The 18,746-nt window shown below is 44.6% G+C and overlaps 1 protein-coding gene across 2 annotated transcripts in view; it reads left to right on the forward strand.

Annotated features, from left to right (window-relative positions):
* CDC45 (cell division cycle 45) overlaps positions 1–18,746 on the forward strand; it is a 433,910-nt gene that overhangs the window by 354,287 nt on the left and 60,877 nt on the right. For both annotated transcript variants that reach the window (XM_085633419.1, XM_085633420.1), the window contains 2 exons: positions 4,244–4,327; positions 14,680–14,798. In XM_085633419.1, the coding sequence (XP_085489545.1) occupies positions 4,244–4,327; positions 14,680–14,798 (203 nt within the window). The remainder of the gene's footprint in view (positions 1–4,243; positions 4,328–14,679; positions 14,799–18,746) is intronic.

Below are 18,746 nucleotides of genomic sequence, written 5' to 3' on the forward strand. Positions count from 1 at the left end.
CTGTGGGAGATTGTGAATTTGGTATTGCTTAATTTTCCAGGACACCATAAGGATCACATTTCTGATGGTGTGTGGTACAGCCAAGATGTCTTGCCTAAGATTATCAGGGCCGTCCTGGACATATTAGATTCTGTGGTCAGACTTATGGGTTCTTTTGCTGAGCTTTGCATTGCTTTGTTCCACTGGGTTCTCCAAAGATTTGCAGGTATATCTCATAGATATGCCTTACAACAGACCTCTCCTGTTTGTCACAAGGCCTTGGAAATGTTCAAGGAACGAAGGGCCACTGCCTGTTCCCTGGTTCTTTAATTCCCAGGCCGGGACTATAAGCAGGTCAAAATCTTCAGGGCTTTTCAAAGTGCTTTTCCTTTCGGCAGCCCTCTCATCTAGTCCAACAACTGAATCAGCCGCTCTGCCAAAACGGGGGCTAATTTCAAAGGGAAGGGTTGTCAAACTCAGCAGCTTCCCTCCTTGACATCTTCTGTAGGACCTGGAAAAGGGAGCATCTCTGACCTGTATCCTCCTTTCTGCAGGCATGGAAGACCTTGACCTCCGACCAGTTGATCTTGCAATAAATAGAAAGGTGGTATGCCCTACCCTTCCCTAAGTCTCATACCCACCTTCCCCACCAGTATCTTTAGTCCTCTGCAGATTCTGAAGCAGGAGGCGGCAGTCCTGTTGCAGAAGAGCAGTGGAGATGGTCCCAGAACAGGAAATTGGGCAGGAGCAGTGCTCTTGGTACGTCTTGGTCACAAGAACTGCTGCAGTCCTGGGATGCTAGGCATCATGGTCTCAAACCTTTCCTTGTGCATGGAAAAGTTCAAGATGACCCTGGTTCAGGTTCTTCTGCAGCAGGGAATGGAAGACTGAATGGAGTCCCTTGCCTTTGAGGGCACTTATTTCCATATATCGATCCTCCTGTAACACAGGGAGTACCTATGTTTTGTTGTAGAATTCTCACTTTCCCAGTTTGCTGCCCTTCTGTTTGGACCATCACTGGCCCCTTGAGTCTTCACGAAGGGGATGGAGGTGTTTGTGGCACCTATGAGGTCAGGGATCTCAGTGTTCCTTTACCTTGATGACTGACTGCTCACGGCCAGCTCAGCGCATATTTTGTTGACCCACCTACAGGGAATGGCATCCTTGTTGGACTTTTCCATCAACATGACAGTCTATTCTAGAGTCCTCTCTGCTCCTCTTTTCTTAGTGCCACTACTGGACAAAATCTTTGAAAGCCTTGCCTCTACTGAGAGGAGTCGGAGCATTCAGGCTATTATCATGTTTTTGGAGTCTGTTCAAGTCCTGGTGGTTCTTTGCCTGCTAGGGCTGCTGACTTCCTTCATACAGTTGGTTACTCATGCATGCAGGCCTCTCCGGTTGTATTTATCTGCAGTGGTTCTAGAACAGGGGATATCTTACAGATGCTATCACGATCTCTCAGAACGCTGAGGCAGACAAGAGTTTGTGGTCGGAGGAGGAGCACCTTTCAAAATCACTGTTATAGTCTTCCCGCAGTGACCATGGATGCATCCACCCTAGGATCTAGAGGGATTGGAATTCATTGACCGTTGGTCTGCAGAGGAGCTGGGCCTTCACATCCACCTGTTTGAACTGTGGGCTATTCACCTGGCCCTGAAAGCCTTCTTCCCATCTCTTTGTGGCTGGTCTCTAGATCCTGACGTACAATATGACTACGATGCATGTCAACAAGCCTTGTGGAGTTTGGGTCTCAGTGTTTGTTCCTGTGCATGGGCCCTGTGCTAGGTGTGAGCAAGGACTCTGGCTGACCTCCAACATTTCAAAGGTTCTCCTAACATCAGGGCTTTCAGTCTGAATGGCTTCTCCGTCTACAGGTGGTCTGGATGGCCTTTATCCTGTGATGTTATCCATGTGGATCTTTTCCCTACTTGTAAGAACATGCACTACTTACAGTTCTGTGCCCTTTAGTATCTCCTCCATGGAGCTTTGTGGGATGTGTTTTTAGTTGAGGAGGATTTTTCTATTTCACTCAGTTTTCTCCCATTCTCTTGAATTTTTCAGGTTCTGATGGAAATTTGCCAGTACTGGGCTCAAACCATTCGGATCACCCTAGACTTCTCAAGGGGTAGTGAGTTACACCTTCTGAGATGCTCCTAGTTTCTCACTCTCTTCTGTCTCTCAGGCCAGACGTCCTCTCCAATTCGAAGGGTCAGGTTCTGCTGCCCCCAGACCCTCAACTTTTATGATCAGAGTTTGAGCGGGCACACTTGAGCTCTTTCCATCTGCCACCAAAGGTGAGCAATATCAACAGCTCATTGCCCCTCAAGAAATCTGTCTACTCAGGGAGTTGGAACTGTTTTGTCACATGATGTGCTGAACAAACTGTGGACCCACCAAAGGTGCATCTTTCTCATGTACCGTGCTTTGCCCTCCCTATCCCAATAGGGCAGTGCGGGACACGGCCCGGGTTACATTGCTTTCCTATCTGTATTTATTTATCTACTTGACAAGGCGTCATTATTCAAGTCTCCAATTGCCATAGGATTACTGAAGGGACTGACGTACATTTCCTTCTGCACCTTTTGTTATGTCAAATGGGATTCTAATTTGGTCCTCATTTCTTTTTGTTGGAGGCTCTGATTGAACCCCTACACACACATTTGTTTCTTGACTTTTAAGATTTTATTTTGGCCATTACCTCTGCGTGGTGCGTCTGTAAGCTGAGGCTGTCTGCCTACATCTCATGTGCTTCTACCCAGATAAACTAGTCCTGAATACTAAAGCAGCTTTCCTGCCAAATTTGGTAACTGCTTTTCCATCAAGGCCAGTCCTTAACTTTACTTTCCATCTACCCTACACCACATCCCACCAAGTAGGTGAAGACTACACAGTCTGGAGCCCGAAAGGGCAGAGTTACTGTTCTGATTGCACGAAGGACATCTTGTTTAATGACCAGCTCTTAATGGGATATATTGTTAACCAGGGAAATGTGATCTGAAGGGTATGTTGTGATGCTGGATCGTTTTGCACATTAAAATGTGTTTTCCCTTGCAGTTAAGGAACTACCAGAGGGAATTGGTGACCATTTCATATGGGCAAAGTCTTCAACATCTGCTCTTGGCTGAAATTTGTTGGGCAGTAACATGGTCATCTTTACTTACTTTCACAAAGCACTATTTGGACTCTTAACGGAGAAGGGATGAACGTTTTGCAGGTTGTGTGCTCCAGGATTTCTCAGTCTGACTATTCCTTCAGGCCCACCATCTGGGAGGAGGTATTGTTTTATATTTTATTTGAAAGGTGAGGAATCCATTAGAAGGACTAGTTAACGTTGGTAAATGTTTGCTGGGTCTACTTTCAGAGTCCTCACTAATCCTATTCACCTTCCTATTCTGAAGACTGGTCGTAGGTCACCATTAAAAAAAAGTTTCCAATCTAGTGGTTGCAAGGCACCGACACAAATGATCTGCTACTTCTTTGTCTCAGACTCTAAAAGCATGGAAAAATGGACATAGGCTCAGATGATGTTGGTGCTGCTTTATGTGCTGAGATGAAGTCCATGGCCCCTACCTGCATAGAAGATGCATGAAAAGTTTCTGGATCCAGTCTGGCACCTAGAACTATTCAATAGGTGAGGATTCTGCAGGTATGTGGGGTATGCACCAGAAAGATAGTTACAGAAGTGACATTTTTCTTCTTCATCAGAAGTATTCTGTCAGAATTCATGAACATCTCTCCCTCCTCTCCAGAAACCAGAATGATAGACTGTGCAGGTGGTCTTATTATATCCTACAGCATACTGGTCTTTTGAAACAAGCTGCCTCAGAGACACTTCTGTGTGAGACAGGTGAAGCCTCTGGAATTCTTGAAGGTAGTTAGGTTTTTTTGTATATGCTTTTGTAGCAGCCTTTTGCAGGGAACGCCATTTCCTGATTATTTGCCACTTTCTTTTTTTAACAAGGTGATTTCAGTCAATTATACCTTATTTGACTAATGAGGTGTAATTAACTTTCTAGCTAGCCAAGGATGCTTCCTAAAGAGTTTCTTCTATAAATGAATTCTAAATTATATTTGTATGTTTGAAAGTTTTCTAGGGTACCTCCCAGGTATTGTGATATTTGGTTTGAACAGAAAATCTATGCTGTTTTACAGTTAAGTAACTTTTCCATCTTACACCTGTTATTGAATGAACAAAAAAACGTACTTTATATTGATGTAGGGTGCCATGTTTTCTAAACTGCATTTCCATAATTCTTTTTTTAAGGGCACACCAGACGTGAAAATGTTTTCTAAGCCAGCATCCCTGTGTTTACTCAGCAAGTACTTGCTCAAGTCCTTTGTGTGCTCTGTGAGTAGCCTACTTTTTTTGTTTGGATGGTGCTTCTATTTGATAATTTGGCTTCCTTAATCTGATAGCCTCACCCTTGCCAGTGCTTTATGTAGGATAGCAAGGGGTTGAGGTAGGGCCTGAAGTTTGAACACAGAATATTTATTTGGGGGTGTTGCCTATATTACAAGTGGTATGACTTCATAAATGTAGATCAGAATCCTGTTTGATAGTTATAAATGAAACCTTTATTGAAATTATAGTTGAAATCTGCATTTCTAGAATGTATTAAACTAAAAATATTGTACATTAGCTATGAAAAATATGTGAGAAGGTTTTTATTTGAACATGAATGGAAATAACACAAAGCGATTTGATCATAGTTTTCCCAATGCAAACTGATAGCCAGCCAGTGTTAGTTGATTTCCCGCAGTATAGTTCATTAAGTGTCCCTGCACATGTATGCTGCTGTTTCAAACACCATAAACTGCCAGTTAAGTTCCTGATCATGCCTGTGTATTTTTCCATCAGACAGTGATCAAGTAAAGTAGCTAGTGGTAGTGGGTTAGTGCTCCGACTGGACCAAAGGGGTTAGGAGACTGAGGCTGCTATATACTGTCATTGATATGATTTGAGAGATTTTCAACCTGTGCATATCCCTAGAACCCACTTTCCAACCTTCCACCCCCTACTCCCCCCAAGGCTGTAGCTGCATAGACCCCTAGTCTTTCCCACATTATGGTTATATATATATATATATATATATATATAGAGGCATTGTTAAATGGATAATTATGTGTATCTGATGACTACAAGACTGAATCTGTTTATTTTCTTGCTGGCTAAAACCTCATCAAATAAATGTTCCCCAACTTTCCGTTCTCTTGTTATGATTGCTCAGTTATAGACAATGGTAGCAGATGCTAATTTTCCTGCTTGCTGTAACCTCATAGGTTTCACCTGGTCCTCACCTTTCTCTTTGCCTTTAATATATATGTATATGAATATGTAGATATATTTCTAATACATAATCTGTACTTCCACATTCAGTGATGTCTTGTGCAGTACTTTGTTGTTTTGATATATTCCACTAGAATTTCAAGGTAAGGTTGATAGCTGACTTTTGCTGGACAGCACCTCTTTGTCGATAAAGCCAACAGCTCTTAGGAGCTTTGTAAACAGACATGGCTTGTGCCGTTTGGGTAACCATTGCCCAGCAAAACCATTCACCACAAATATAACCAGTTTAGGCACATTAGCTCATCATAAAGCCTAGTAAGGCTCCTCCACGTGGACTTGTTCGCCACCGCAGAAAACAAAAAATGCCAAGACTTTGCCTTGAGTTAGTGTCCACCAGGGAGTCTGGGGAATGCCCTATTGATCGACTGGTCAGTCAAATCTCTTTACGCCTTTCTACCAATCCCTCTGATTCCACCAGTCCTCCTCAAGCTGTCCCACCAGAAAGCCAGACTCCTCATAATAATCCCGGAGTAGCCATGTCAGTGGTGGTTCACGGGCCTCCTTCACCTGTGAGAGTGTCCACATCTCAAGTGGACATGCCACCCAGACCAGCAAACGTCTATATGTCAAGGTGTATTAAAGAATGATTGGGTGTGTAAGTGTCTGTATGGATGATTTAGTGGGTTCGTGACTGACTGTATATGTGAGTGATTCAACGTGTTTTAGTGACTGTATGGGTGAGTGACTAATCTGTGTGAATGTATTTATCAGTCTGTCAGTTGGTGTGTAAGTGGCTGCCTGGATTGGTGAGTAGGTACATGAGTGTCTATATGGGTTATTGATTAGTTGTCTGAATACCTGTATGGATGCCTGAGTGTCTGTGTGAGTGGGTGACGGTGTGTGTGACTCCCTGCATGGATGTATGAGTGGGTGAATCCCTGGGTGTATAAGTTCATGAATGTGTCTGTGAGGGACTGTATGGGTAAGTGAGTGTGCATATGGCGGTGTCAGTGAGAGAATGGATGTCTCAGTGGTATATGGATGAGTAACTGCATATGTGAAAGGCAGTATGTGTGCATATGGCTGTGTCGGTGAGTGAATGGATGTCTCAGTGGTATATGGATGAGTGACTGCATATGTGAAAAGCTGTATATGTGAGTATTGCAGTATATAAGTAACTGTATGTGTACATGAGTGGCTGTATGGGGGAGTGTCGGCTACGGCATAGGAGAGTAAATATTTGTTTAGTCTGTATGAGTAGTGAGTGTGTGTGTGTGTGTGTGTGTGTGTGTGTGTGTGTGTGTGTTTCTTTATGGGTGAGTAAGTGGCTGTGTGATTGAGTAGCTCTATGGGTAACTGATGGTGCATGAGTGGGTGTATAAGTGGATAGATCAGTGGCTGTATTGGTGTCTGGCCGTATAAGTTCCTGTATGGGTGAGTGAGTGGATGTGTATGTAGACCTATAAAGCAGTGAGCTGTCATGTATATACTGGTATTGGTGTGTCAATGGTTTCAAGAATGGTAGTCTGAAATTTGGAGTGGGTGTATGAATGGTTATATTGGGTTGTGAGTAGGTGCATCAGAGATTATATGGATGATATCCGTGACATCATTTGAGATGTCATCAGTGATAACACTGACAAGAGTAATATGTAACCTATTCAGCAGTGCATTGTGGCGAAGCGAGTTATAGTTAGCAGCTAACTATAATGGCTAAATTTCTCTGGTTTTGTACGAGTGAAATGTCAGCCTAATTATAAAGTTCCTGTAACCTGTGTTTCTTTCAGTGAATATCGAAGGTTTGTTATGCTAATTGCGAACTAGAACATCCCTGAAACCTGTTTTTTTTTGTGAAAAAAAAAAAATATATATATATAGATATAGATTTTTTTAAATATGTTTTAATGTTTGACTAATAGTGCCTGGGTGATTGGATGACTGCACGACTATTGCGTGTGTGATTGCATGAGTGGCAAGAAAGGTGCATAAAGAGGCAAGAGAGGTGCAGTGAAGACTCAATTTGTGATCTATCATGCACCTGCGGCTGAGTTCATCCGCCCTGGTGTTCAGTGAACCCGCCAGGTGTTGAACCACCAGGAATATGCCCTGATATTCCAGCCATGTCCAGAGATGAAGAGCCTCTTGACATGGGGTCCACGACCCCACCCCACCCCACCCTGTTTGTTGCAGTACCACATGGCAGTGGGGTTGTCCGTGAACACCTGCACCGCTCTTCCCCGGACAGAGTAAAGGAATGCTTTCAGTGCAAGACGGATCACCTGAAACTCCAGAAGGTTGATGTGGAACCCATGTGGCCGCCCCACCCTAGAAATAATGCATCAGTCACCACTGCGTACTCCGGTTGGGGAAGGCAGAGGGATCTGCCGTTGACCCAATCCTGGTTCCTTAGCCACCACTGCAATGGACATGCAGTGCCCTCCTAGATCTGAGCTCAATCGTACAGATTCCCCTGATGCTGTGCCCACTGGAACTTCAGGTCCCACTGCAGAGCCTGCATATGCCACCTGGCATGATCCACCAGCAGGATACAGGAGGCCATGAGGCCAGCAGCCTCTGGGTCATTCATGACCGAAACCCAGGATAGAGGCTGAAAGATCAGAATCCTAGCCCGAATATCCTGGACTCGCTGCTCTGGAGGATAAGCCCAAAACTGCATCGTGTCCAGAACCGCTCCGATGAAAAGGAGCTTCTGAGAGGGAATCAGGTGTGACCTGGGCACGTTTATAGTAAGTCCCAGCGAGTGCAGGAGGTCCGCCGTAGTCTGGAGGTGGTAGACGACTGCCTGGGGCGAGCCTGCCTTTAACCGCCAGTCGTTGAGATAGGGGAAGACTGGAACCTCTGATCTGCGCAGATGAGCTGCGACCACCGCCCTCACTTTCATGAACACCCGAGGGGTGCTGGTAAGGCCAAAGAAGAGCACGGTAAACAAAGTGCTTGTGGCATACCATGAACCGCAGGTAACTCCGGTGGGCCGGCAGGACGGGTGTGTGAAAGTAAGCGCCATGCAAATTCAACGCTACCACCCGAAGAGAACGCGCAATGTCAGCAATTCTGCACACTGGGATTTCCAACTGGGTTGGCTTGGTGAGCAAAAGTGATGGATTTAGCCCAGATCTCTTGACTGGGGGTGAATGTTTTGATTTGTTCTGCATTCTGTTCATCAATTGTGTGTCTTTTGCTTTCTCGCCCTAAGTGCGCCAGGTATGCCCAGACGTGGGTCCTGGGCTCACTGTGCCACTGGAATCAAGCTATCCTGGCTGAAGAGGGGTGAAACCCCGAAACCGGTCCTAGGATGCTTGTTTCCGGTCCCGGGAGGACCTGGCTTGGCAGTTCGGGCTGGACTGTTCCAATGAGGAACAGGGTCAAGACTGATTTGCATATGGCTGGGTCTAAACTGGGGTGGCATGGTGAGCAAAAGAATGATGGATTTAACCCAGATCTATTGACTGGGGGTGAATGTTTTGATTTGTTCTGCTCTCAGTTCATCAATTGTGTGTCTTTTGGGATTTCCAAGGCGGCAGTCGCGAGGTGACACTTTACGTCGTGAGTGGAGTTGTGGTCTTCTATACGCCTACACCACTTCTGCCCAGAGTGGTGAAGAAGATCAAGCCGGTCCGGGCCCAAGTCATTCTTGTGGCTCCGGATTGGGCACGAAGAGTCTGGTATCCCGAGCTGTTACACATGGCCATCAATCCTTCGATCCGACTGCCTCTTCAGGAGGATCTTCTGTCGCTGCAGCAGGGGACAGTCATACACCCAAACCTGTCCCGTCTCCACCTCCTTGCGTGGAGATTGAGCAGCAAAAGTTGATGGGCTTTGATCTTCCTCCTGAGGTCTGTGATGTTATCTTGGCAGCCAGGCATCCCTCCACCAAAACGGTATACGCCTGCAGATGGAACAAATTTGTGGCATGGTGCACAGCAAAGGCTATGGATCCCCTTTCTGCCTCTTTCTGAGTTTCTATTGTTCCTCCTGTCTTTGGCCCAGCAGGGCTCTGCTCTGGGCACTCTGAAGGGCTACCTCTCAGCCAAATCAGCCTTTCTTAGGCTTCCTGATCAGCCTTCTCTTTTCAAGTGTCCTGTTATAAATCGCTTCCTTAAGGGCATTACTCATCTTTTTCCTCCTGTTCCCTTCGTAATGCCTCAGTGGAACTTGAACTTGGTTCTTACTTACCTTATGTGCTCTCCCTTTGAGCCGCTTCATTGCTGTCCTCTCGGACTTCTTACTTTAAAGACTGCCTTTCTGGTTCCCATCACCTCTGCTCGCAAGGTGAGTGAGCTCCAAGCTCTTACTTCAGAGCCTCTTTTTCTGGCTGTTCATCTGGACAAGGTCGTCCTCTGAACCAGACCTTCCTTTCTTCCCAAGGTGGTTCCTTCTTTCCACATTGGTCAAACCATCTCTTTGGCCACCTTCTTCCCGCCTCTGCATCCTTCTAAGGCGGAAGAGAGGCTCCACCGTCTGGATCCAAAACGCGCGCTTTCCTTTTATTTGAATCGCACCAAGCCATTCTGGGTGGATGACCAGCTCTTTGTTGGCTACGTGGGTGCCAAAAAAGGTCGGGCCGTGCACAAACGGTCAATCTCTAGGTGGGTTGTTTTGTGCATTAAAGCTTGCTACTCTTTGGCAAAGAAGAAGCCTCCAGTGGGACTGCACGTCTATTCCACCAGGGCGACTGCAGCCACCACTGCTTTGGGACGGGGAGTTACCCTCCATGACATCGTCAGGCAGCTACGTGGGCATCTCTGCACACGTTCACGAAACACTACTGCCTGGACAGCCAAGTCCATGGCAATTTTTTTGGGGCCGTTCTGTTCTCCAGGACTTTCTAGTGTGAACTTGGTTCGTAGACATACCTCCGGGGTTGGTATTGCTGGCTATTCTAAGGTAAGGAATCTATAACTGTCTCTTTCAGATGAACAAGTTACTTACCCTCTGTAACGATATATCTGTTAGAGACCTAGATTAGTTATAGATTCCTTACCGCCCCACCCATACTCCCCGTTCTTGGAACTGGCTTCTATGGTCAGGGAATCCCTTTCAGGTCCTTTCTTTCCCCTCTTCCATTACCCACTCCGGTAGGGGGAAGCATTTCACATTGTCTGATAGTAATAACACATCACAAAAGAATCCTGGGTTCTGAATATTGTGCAACATTGATATTGTCTCAGGTTCTGCCACTGTCCATTCCTCCAAAACCGTCCAATTTCCATCTTGCATTGCTTTGGTCAGAAGACAATGATCCAGCGCTACACCTAATCAGGGATCAATACCCGATAACATACAAATGGCCCATACACATTCACTCAAATCCCTGATGCGCTGGGGGTCAAGCTTTAATGACGTGAAAATGTATTTACATCACAGGGTCATGTTTTGCACCTCTAGATACATGACTATACCATATATCCGCTCTTTTCTCTCGGTCGATGGACCAATTCGTTGAGAAGTTGATGGTAATGACAGCACTTTATCTATCTAGTCGGCTAAATAATCACAGACTCTTGGTAAGATTAATAAAGCTTTATCTCATAATCAATGTAAAATATTATGCTCATTTGCATACAGTCACAGTGCAAACAATGTAATTCACGAGAGAGAGAGAACATCAGCATATGCAAACAGTGTCAATCTCATCAATTCAATATGCGCATGAAGGAGTGGATTGATTAAGAGACATCAGTTTCAGCAAAAATAATGCGAAACAACATACATATGACGGAGTGGATAGATCAAGAGATATCAGTTTCAGAGACAAAAATACATTTGCAAATAAATATGCAAAGTATGAGTCAGAAAAATGATACAAACCCAAAGGATCTGTGAAAGACCACCCCCTTGGCCGAGGAGATGGTGGATGTCCCATGAAATAGTCTGGGAACAAAGATTCAGGACCCAGGAGCGGGACAAGGACTGAAACGGCTAGGCCTCTCTGCAAACAGACAAACAGCGATGCATCACCCCTCTGACAGCTATCTGCGAAAGGCACACTTCAACCACACCCCTAAAGGCACCCCAGTTATACCATAAAACCTACATGTCCGTCCCACATCAGTTGCAACATTTTATAGGATTCAACAGTTCATTCGTGGATTCAGGAGATGGTCTGTCACACCACTGTGACTCCATTCATATTTTGTACATTTCTATTGTATGACATCCCTTCCCATTACATCAATTTTGACTCGTTCTTTTAATACAATATCCAATACATTCACACATATTCTCATTTGTTTTCTTCTATGTCCGCGGAAGAGGTCTTTGATCCGGCGGCCAGTCACATTTCTTGGCAGTCGAACAATGCGCTCTGTGCTGTATAGCTTTGAACCTGTTCACTTTCTCTGCATCGCTCAGCACTTCCAGCCCCTCATCTATCCGGCTAACTTAAGAATAATGGAGACCCATTTCGGGTCACTATGGCAAACAGAACATAAACATTCATTAATTTTACAGAAATGCACTTTTCACTGTTTTACCACCCACCTTTGCACTATTACCTGTTATTGTTTTCCTAGTAGAAGCTTAAGACAAAATCGGCATTATTTATTATTTTTAAAGCAAGATGCGAAAAGTTGTAAATTGCGGCCTAGTGGTGCATTACTTCTCTTTTCTTTCAAAGCAAAACGTAAATGTGGTTTTAATTCTTAATGAATTATCTTATGTTGGTGCATGCATGTGCAAAAGCAGTTTCCCTCGTGTTCATGTGATGTGTATGTTAGTCTTTACCGTACACTGTTAGTATGTATTTTAATCCGAGCAGGGTTTTTTTTTGGTGCAAAATCCTGCTTCATCAACATCCTCTTACAGAAGAAGGCGATGGACTCCGTTCACCGCAGTCATCTGGAAACAAGCATTTACTCCAGGTACTTCCTGGTGAAGAAGAAAGACCAAAACAAATTCAGACCCATACACTATCTCAAAATAGCCAACAAATGGATTCGGCTTGAAGATACGGATGCTGGCATTACATCAAATCTATCCCCAATTACACCAGGGAGATTGGTTTTGCTCCATTGCCCTTCATGATGAATACTTTCACAATCCAATCGCCTTAAAGCATCATATTTGTAAGGTTTGTTGTCGGACAGGACTGTTATAAATACACACTACTTCCATTTGGCTTAAAGTCAGCACCCAGAACATTCTCAAAATGCGTGGCAGTGGTGGCAGCCCATCTAAGAAAGCACCGAATCTTCATCTACCCATACCTAGACGACTGCAGCATGAAGTCAACGTCTCAAGAAGCCCAACTTCATTTCAATTGGACCTGTGATCTCCTTCAGCGGTTGTGGCTTCATGTCAATCTCAACAAGTCCACCCCAACTCCAGTTCAGAATTTGCATTACTTGGGAGTCTCCATCGACACCATACAGGCAAAAGGGTGTCCTTCGGAGAAGAGACGCTTATTGATCCTTCAGAGATGTCCTACTCGCATGAAGGTATCTCATCCAACGGTGAGGGAAGTATCCTCTCTTTTCAGCTTGATGGCCTCATTACGTCTTTCTCACTTCCACATGCGACTCCTCCAAGAATGTCGTGCAAACCAGTGGGACCAACTGAAGGGCAAATGTCCCTCACAAACCTTTGTTTTTTAAAATCCCGGTAATAAAGGCCATTAGGCGTCCCTCACCTCTCTAGGAACTTAACATAGTACTTTCACATCTTATGCAGGATCCCTTTGAGCCTATTCACTAAGCCTCCCTGCAACAGCTTTCTTGGAAGACAGCTTACCTTGTAGCAATACCGTCCGGTCACAGGGTTAGCAAGATCCAAGCCCTATGTTCTCACAAACTATATACAGTCTTCCACTCTACAAAGTGGTAATGAGGACTCGCCCACAATTCCTCCCTAAGATGATTTTGAACTTCCATGTCAACCAAACCATCTCATTACCAACATTCTTTCAGAATCCGTCTACTCCAGCGGAAATAACTCTTCCCTGGATGTGAAATGAGTTTTGAAATTCTATCTCAATTAAAACACGAGACATCCACAGATCGAACCAATTGTTTATCATTTATGGTCCAGTCCATATATTGACAGGGTACCAACCGCTTGTGCCTGGCGCGTCTAAAACTATGGTCCGGTCCGTACAGGTTTAGCCTCTTCAAAGCAATCCCTTTCCAGATGTATAGTTTCCTGTATCTGGTTGTGTTATCAAAAAGCCAACAAAACACTATCCGCTAAACCTAAAGGCACATTCCACCAGAGGTAAAGCAGCTACTGCTGCTTTAATGAGATCTCCCTACAGCGGATATTTGCAAAGCAGCCACTATTGCCTATAGATTCTGATGCTAGGACAGGCTTTCCTCAAATCTATTTGCTTAAAGGCTACCTTAGTTGATCCTGTCTTCTCCACCGCTCTTAGTGAGGATGAGCTTGCTACTCTATTCAGTGCTTACGACTATTAATGGAAATCCCCTACGAGAGAACAGGAGTTACTGGTAAGGAACAATATCACTGTCAATGAAATTCACAGGGTGCCCCCTTTCTACACTGTGAAGAAATATTTTCACATGCCTCAACATTTCTGAAATCCTTTATTGACAAAAGAAAAATGAATAGTCTGTCAATGGCAGTCAGCCAGGCTAGTCCTCCAGAAAAAGAATTGATAAAAAAAAGCTTGAAAAGCACTGGCCTGATCCACATGTATACTGTATCACAAACAAGATTCTATTATTGGTCAAAGGATAAAATTTCATATAAAGAATGAAGAGGAGCTTGGTTTAGATCATGCGAACGAGAGAATGACTTTCACTAGTAACAAATGTAAAGAATTTCCAGCTTACCAAACTATCCAGTTATTTCTCACCGTAGAGCTGAAACGCAAGGCACTTCAGCATATGGGGCAGGCACTTCCTGTGCGCGGTGTTAGCCTGACCAAGAAAACATGGTTGAAGCAGGTTCCAATTACTCCAATATAGAACAAAAGCATTTAACTTTTTTTTCCCCACAACAGTAATGCTATGAAAAGCAAAAGATGTGCCTTAAGAGGTGGAGTTAAAGCCTATTCACTTTATTGGCTGCATGGCACGTTGAAATAAGGTGGATAGGCTATGCAGCTTGCAGCATTAGATGTATCTAGCTAATTATGGCATTATAAAAGTGCCGATAAGTATCAAACTGGTGGAAATCTAGTGAGAGCATCTAAATCAATTAAAAATATCAACATGGAGAACAGTAGCTAAAGGTAAGTAAAAAATGTTCTTGTGAACACGGATGCTCTGAGCTTCCAATATGAAAAAAGCATTGTCTGCAAGGATACCATATTTATGCAATAATTTGTTTTTTTATGTATACTCATGGTGAGCTTCCTTTTAGAGTTTTGTAAAAAAGCTGGCTGGTTGGCTGATAATTCCATGCGAGTTTACAATTGTCTGTTTCTTGTTTTCCAGACCAAGAACAAACGCTGCAAGCTTCTCCCACTTATAATGGCTGCGCCCCTTGATGTTGAAAAAGGAACTGTAATCATGGTTGGAATTCCTCCAGAAACCGAGAGCTCTGATAAAAAGAAGTTAGTCCTGGTTATTGCTTCTATCAGCTTGAGGTTGTTGCATATAGGTACCTCTTTAGCAAGATCTCTAGCTTTGCTTCTATCAGCAGGTGGGTGGATTTTCAGGAGTCATGAACAGTGTTAAGTGCAGGTTGCATAGTATTCAGTTTTGTGTAGGCAGATAACCCTTGGGATCACCTGTAATCTGATAAGAAACCTTGCCAGCCTAAGAAGGGGTTTTTATCTGAAGGAATGGTGATGCATACAGCTCCACAGTACAGTCTCAAATAAGGATGGTGGAAGATAGAACATTGGCCTTGGGTGAGAGTAAACCACCTCCTGAGTTAGGAATCTGGACAGCACTAACCTAAGGTAATCACTTTTTTAGAGAAAAATGTCTAATAATGTCAAATTATTAATTTCCTAGTATCAGTCATGTGGTATTCGTGTCAAGCTAATTTTTTAAATCTTCACCTGTCTTATGAGCAGTAATAAAGTCGATGACAATCGGCAGAGAGTCTGTCAGTGCGAAAGTAGAGTTTCAACCCATATGGAATTGTCTGTGACTATTAGTGATTTGTGTACACTGTAGGAGCCACAGTACTTGATGGTGCTAAAAGTGGGCTGTGCATGCACACCATCTAGTGTGTCTGCTTCACATCTATTTGAGATGCATATTTGAAAAACCCACATTAAGATGGATATCCTATTTACCAAACTTGAATTGAGTTTTGGATGATCTTTTAAAATTGATCCACTGTTGCCTTGGCTAATAGAACATTATGATGGCTACTTCTAACTGCAGATTCTGCATTGAGGGCAGTTCAGTCTCCAGCATCTTCAGCATCAAAAACGCTTTAGGGCAACCTTTCAATCACACAGCAACCCTGTTGGAGGCAGGATACGATGTTCAATCCAAGGTTAGCAAGCCATCACTTCGAACAAGTGGGTCCTCCAAATTATACAATGAGGCTTTGCCCTCCCATTTCTTTCCACCCACCGCACCTTCCACCTCCATCAGGCAGATGACGGAGCACCAGCTGTCTGTCTTGCAGCAGGAAGTGCAGGCGCTTTTGTCCAAAAGGTGCATAGATAGGGTTGCAGCATAGGAAGTAGGTGGGTGTTACTGCTGCTACTATTTGGTGCCACAGAAGGATGGAGGCCTTTGTCCTATTTTAGATCTCCGCCCTTTCAACGCCTTCCTGCTGAAGGCCAAATTTAAGCTGCTCATGCTAGCCCAGTTCCTGCTTATACGATCTCATCTCATGTCCTGTCTGTCGTAGACCACGGAGACCAGTGGTGTTAGACCTGCTGGATGCTTATTTCCATAAATCTGTCCTGCAGACCCACATGCGCTACCTGCGGTTCACAGTGGGCAAGATGAATTTTCAGTGCTGTTTCAGTTTTCAGCCTCACCACTGCCCCTTCTGGTGTTTACAAAAGTGATGGCGGTAGTCAGAGCACACCTTCGGAGGCTGGATGTACTACTGTTCCCCTACTTTGACAACTGACTAATGAAGGCAGCCTTGCCCCAGCCAGTCATCAACCATCTACAGATGATGGCAAACCTACTTATATTGTTGGGGTTCATTAACACGTGCAGAAGTTATATTTGACTCTGCAGATGCTCCCTTTCATCATAGCCATTCTGGATACTGTATAGTTTCATGCCTTTTGCCACGAGCGGAGAGTTCAGGACATTTGGGCTATGATCTGTTTAACTCTTTTCCTGGGTCTCAGTGCAGATGACTCTGAGGTTGTTGGCTTCCTGCGTCCTTCTGTTGAGACGTGCCAGATGGGATATGCAAGCTCTGCAGTGGGACCTAAAGTTGCTGTGAGCACAGCATCCGGGAAATCTGTCGGATTATGTGCAAATTTCAGGGGCGACTGCCAGAAATCTACAGTGGTGGCTGCTGGCCCGCGCATGGGCTAATGATCGACCATTGTTCGAGGCATGTGTGCTGTAGATACACATGCTTTGCATACTCCTGCCATCTAGTGTTGGAGCCGGATGTTTGCAAGTTGTTTTTCTTCGAAGAAGTCTTTCCTAGTCACCAGGTAAGGTGACTCATCCTTTCGGTGATAGTGCACATGGGCATCAACTTCATTGTTAGATTTTCTTTCTGCCATCGGGTTTGGACGTGTATTGCTGTACTCCAGTTTGAAACAGACCTTCGGGTTTCCCTCATTACGCAATCCACTCTCCCATAGACGGTATTTTTATCCTACGGGTTTCCCTCTCTCCGTGTATCTATTCGATTTTGTAAGTCTCTCCTCTTCAGCCAAACATCGTGGGCGGCCTTCGGGCCTAGCCACGACGAACCACCCCTTACCGATGGAGCGGTGTCTGTCCTTGGTGCCGTTCAAAGTACCTTCGAACTGATCTACACTAGCTCTGCAACTTCTGCTTATCTTCGGAGCACAAGGAAGAAGACTGCGAGGCCTGTCGCTCGTTCAGGTCGAAAAAGACTCTTCGAGATCGTCGAGCTCTACGACAAGAAATGCAGCGCCAAAGCACTCAACAGACTCCAGACATCTTCAGAGAAGAGTCAGAACAAGAGGAAGCAGCAGCTGCGGAATAAGAGAAGGCCTTCTCAGTCGAATCTGATTCCGACCTCGAGATCGAGTTGGTGTAAGAAGACATTCCAGTGAGACAGGGTGTCATGAGTACCAGAACCTCCGTACACCAAAAACTATCTTTTACCGAACATAAGGCTTAGGCACCACCTCTACCTTCAGGTCTTGGTCGGCACCAAGACGACGTTTCTGACGCCCCGCCCTCGGGCCTGGCACCGAAACAAGTGGTCAAGCCTTCCGACTCAGAATCAAACCAAGGCAAATTTGTCTTTAGACCCGAAACATTCCGCTTCGAAAGAAAAATCCGGTTTGGAGCCAAAATCCTCTGTTTCAAAACAAAAGTCGGTTTTGGAGCCCAAACCTTCCGCTTCCTAGGACAAGTTCGGTTCGGCACCTAAAAGTTCGGCGCCAAAATCAAAAGAAGATAGTTCAGATTCCCGGGAACAAATCTTAGACGTTATGAAGGACGTATTGGATCCAATTCAGAAAAAGATTTATCTCAATCCAGACACTGGACACAGATTATCCAAAACTCCTTTTAAAAGGAAAGTCAGTTCAAAGGATACTGGATTCAAAACCCCCCTTAAGAAGGACATTGCTACAAGTCCGATCCATCCTACTTCTCCACCACTTCTACAATCTTCGCCTTTACCAATACTGCCAGGCTCAGATCCATTACACATGACACCACATGGATCTCCTCACACACAGCCTGAATTAAGAGATGGGGGATGATAATAATGCTCCTTTGCCTACAGATCCATGGGATGATTAGAATATTGATCCAACCATGCATAATGACCCAGACCTATACCCTGCAAAACCTTCACCTCCAGATAACATCTCCTATCTGGAGCTAATTTCCAGAGCAGCAGCATATTGTGGCGTTACACTGCATAAAGGAGCGTTAGATGACGATTTTTTATTTGAGACATTGGGGTCTTTACACAGAGTTAGTAGAAGTCTCCCTATGTTAAAAGGCATGATGAGACATGCAGATAACATTTTTAAGGATCCTGTTCGTGCACGAATCAACACCCAGGGTTGATATAAAAATATAAACCATCACCCATTAATCAGGTTTTTTATTATGGGACCGCTCCCCCCTAGATTCCCTGGTAGTTTCTAACGCTTGAAAAAGAGCAAACTTAGACATCTGGAGATACACCTCCCCCAGATAAAGAATCTAAGCTTATTGACGCATCTGGTAAAATGGTAGCTGCTCAAGCTGCTAATCACTAGCGCATTGCCAACACGCAGGGCCTATTAGCCAGGTATGACAGGACCCACTGAGATGAGATGGAGGGTCTAATTCAGTAACTGCCAGAAGAATATAAGAAAAAGGCAGAAGAGCTAGTTCAAGAAGCGAAGCTCATTTCTAACTCTTTTATT

Source organism: Triturus cristatus, chromosome 11 (genome assembly GCF_964204655.1).
Source record: "Triturus cristatus chromosome 11, aTriCri1.1, whole genome shotgun sequence".
In the NCBI taxonomy this organism is placed as follows: Eukaryota; Metazoa; Chordata; class Amphibia; order Caudata; family Salamandridae; genus Triturus; species Triturus cristatus.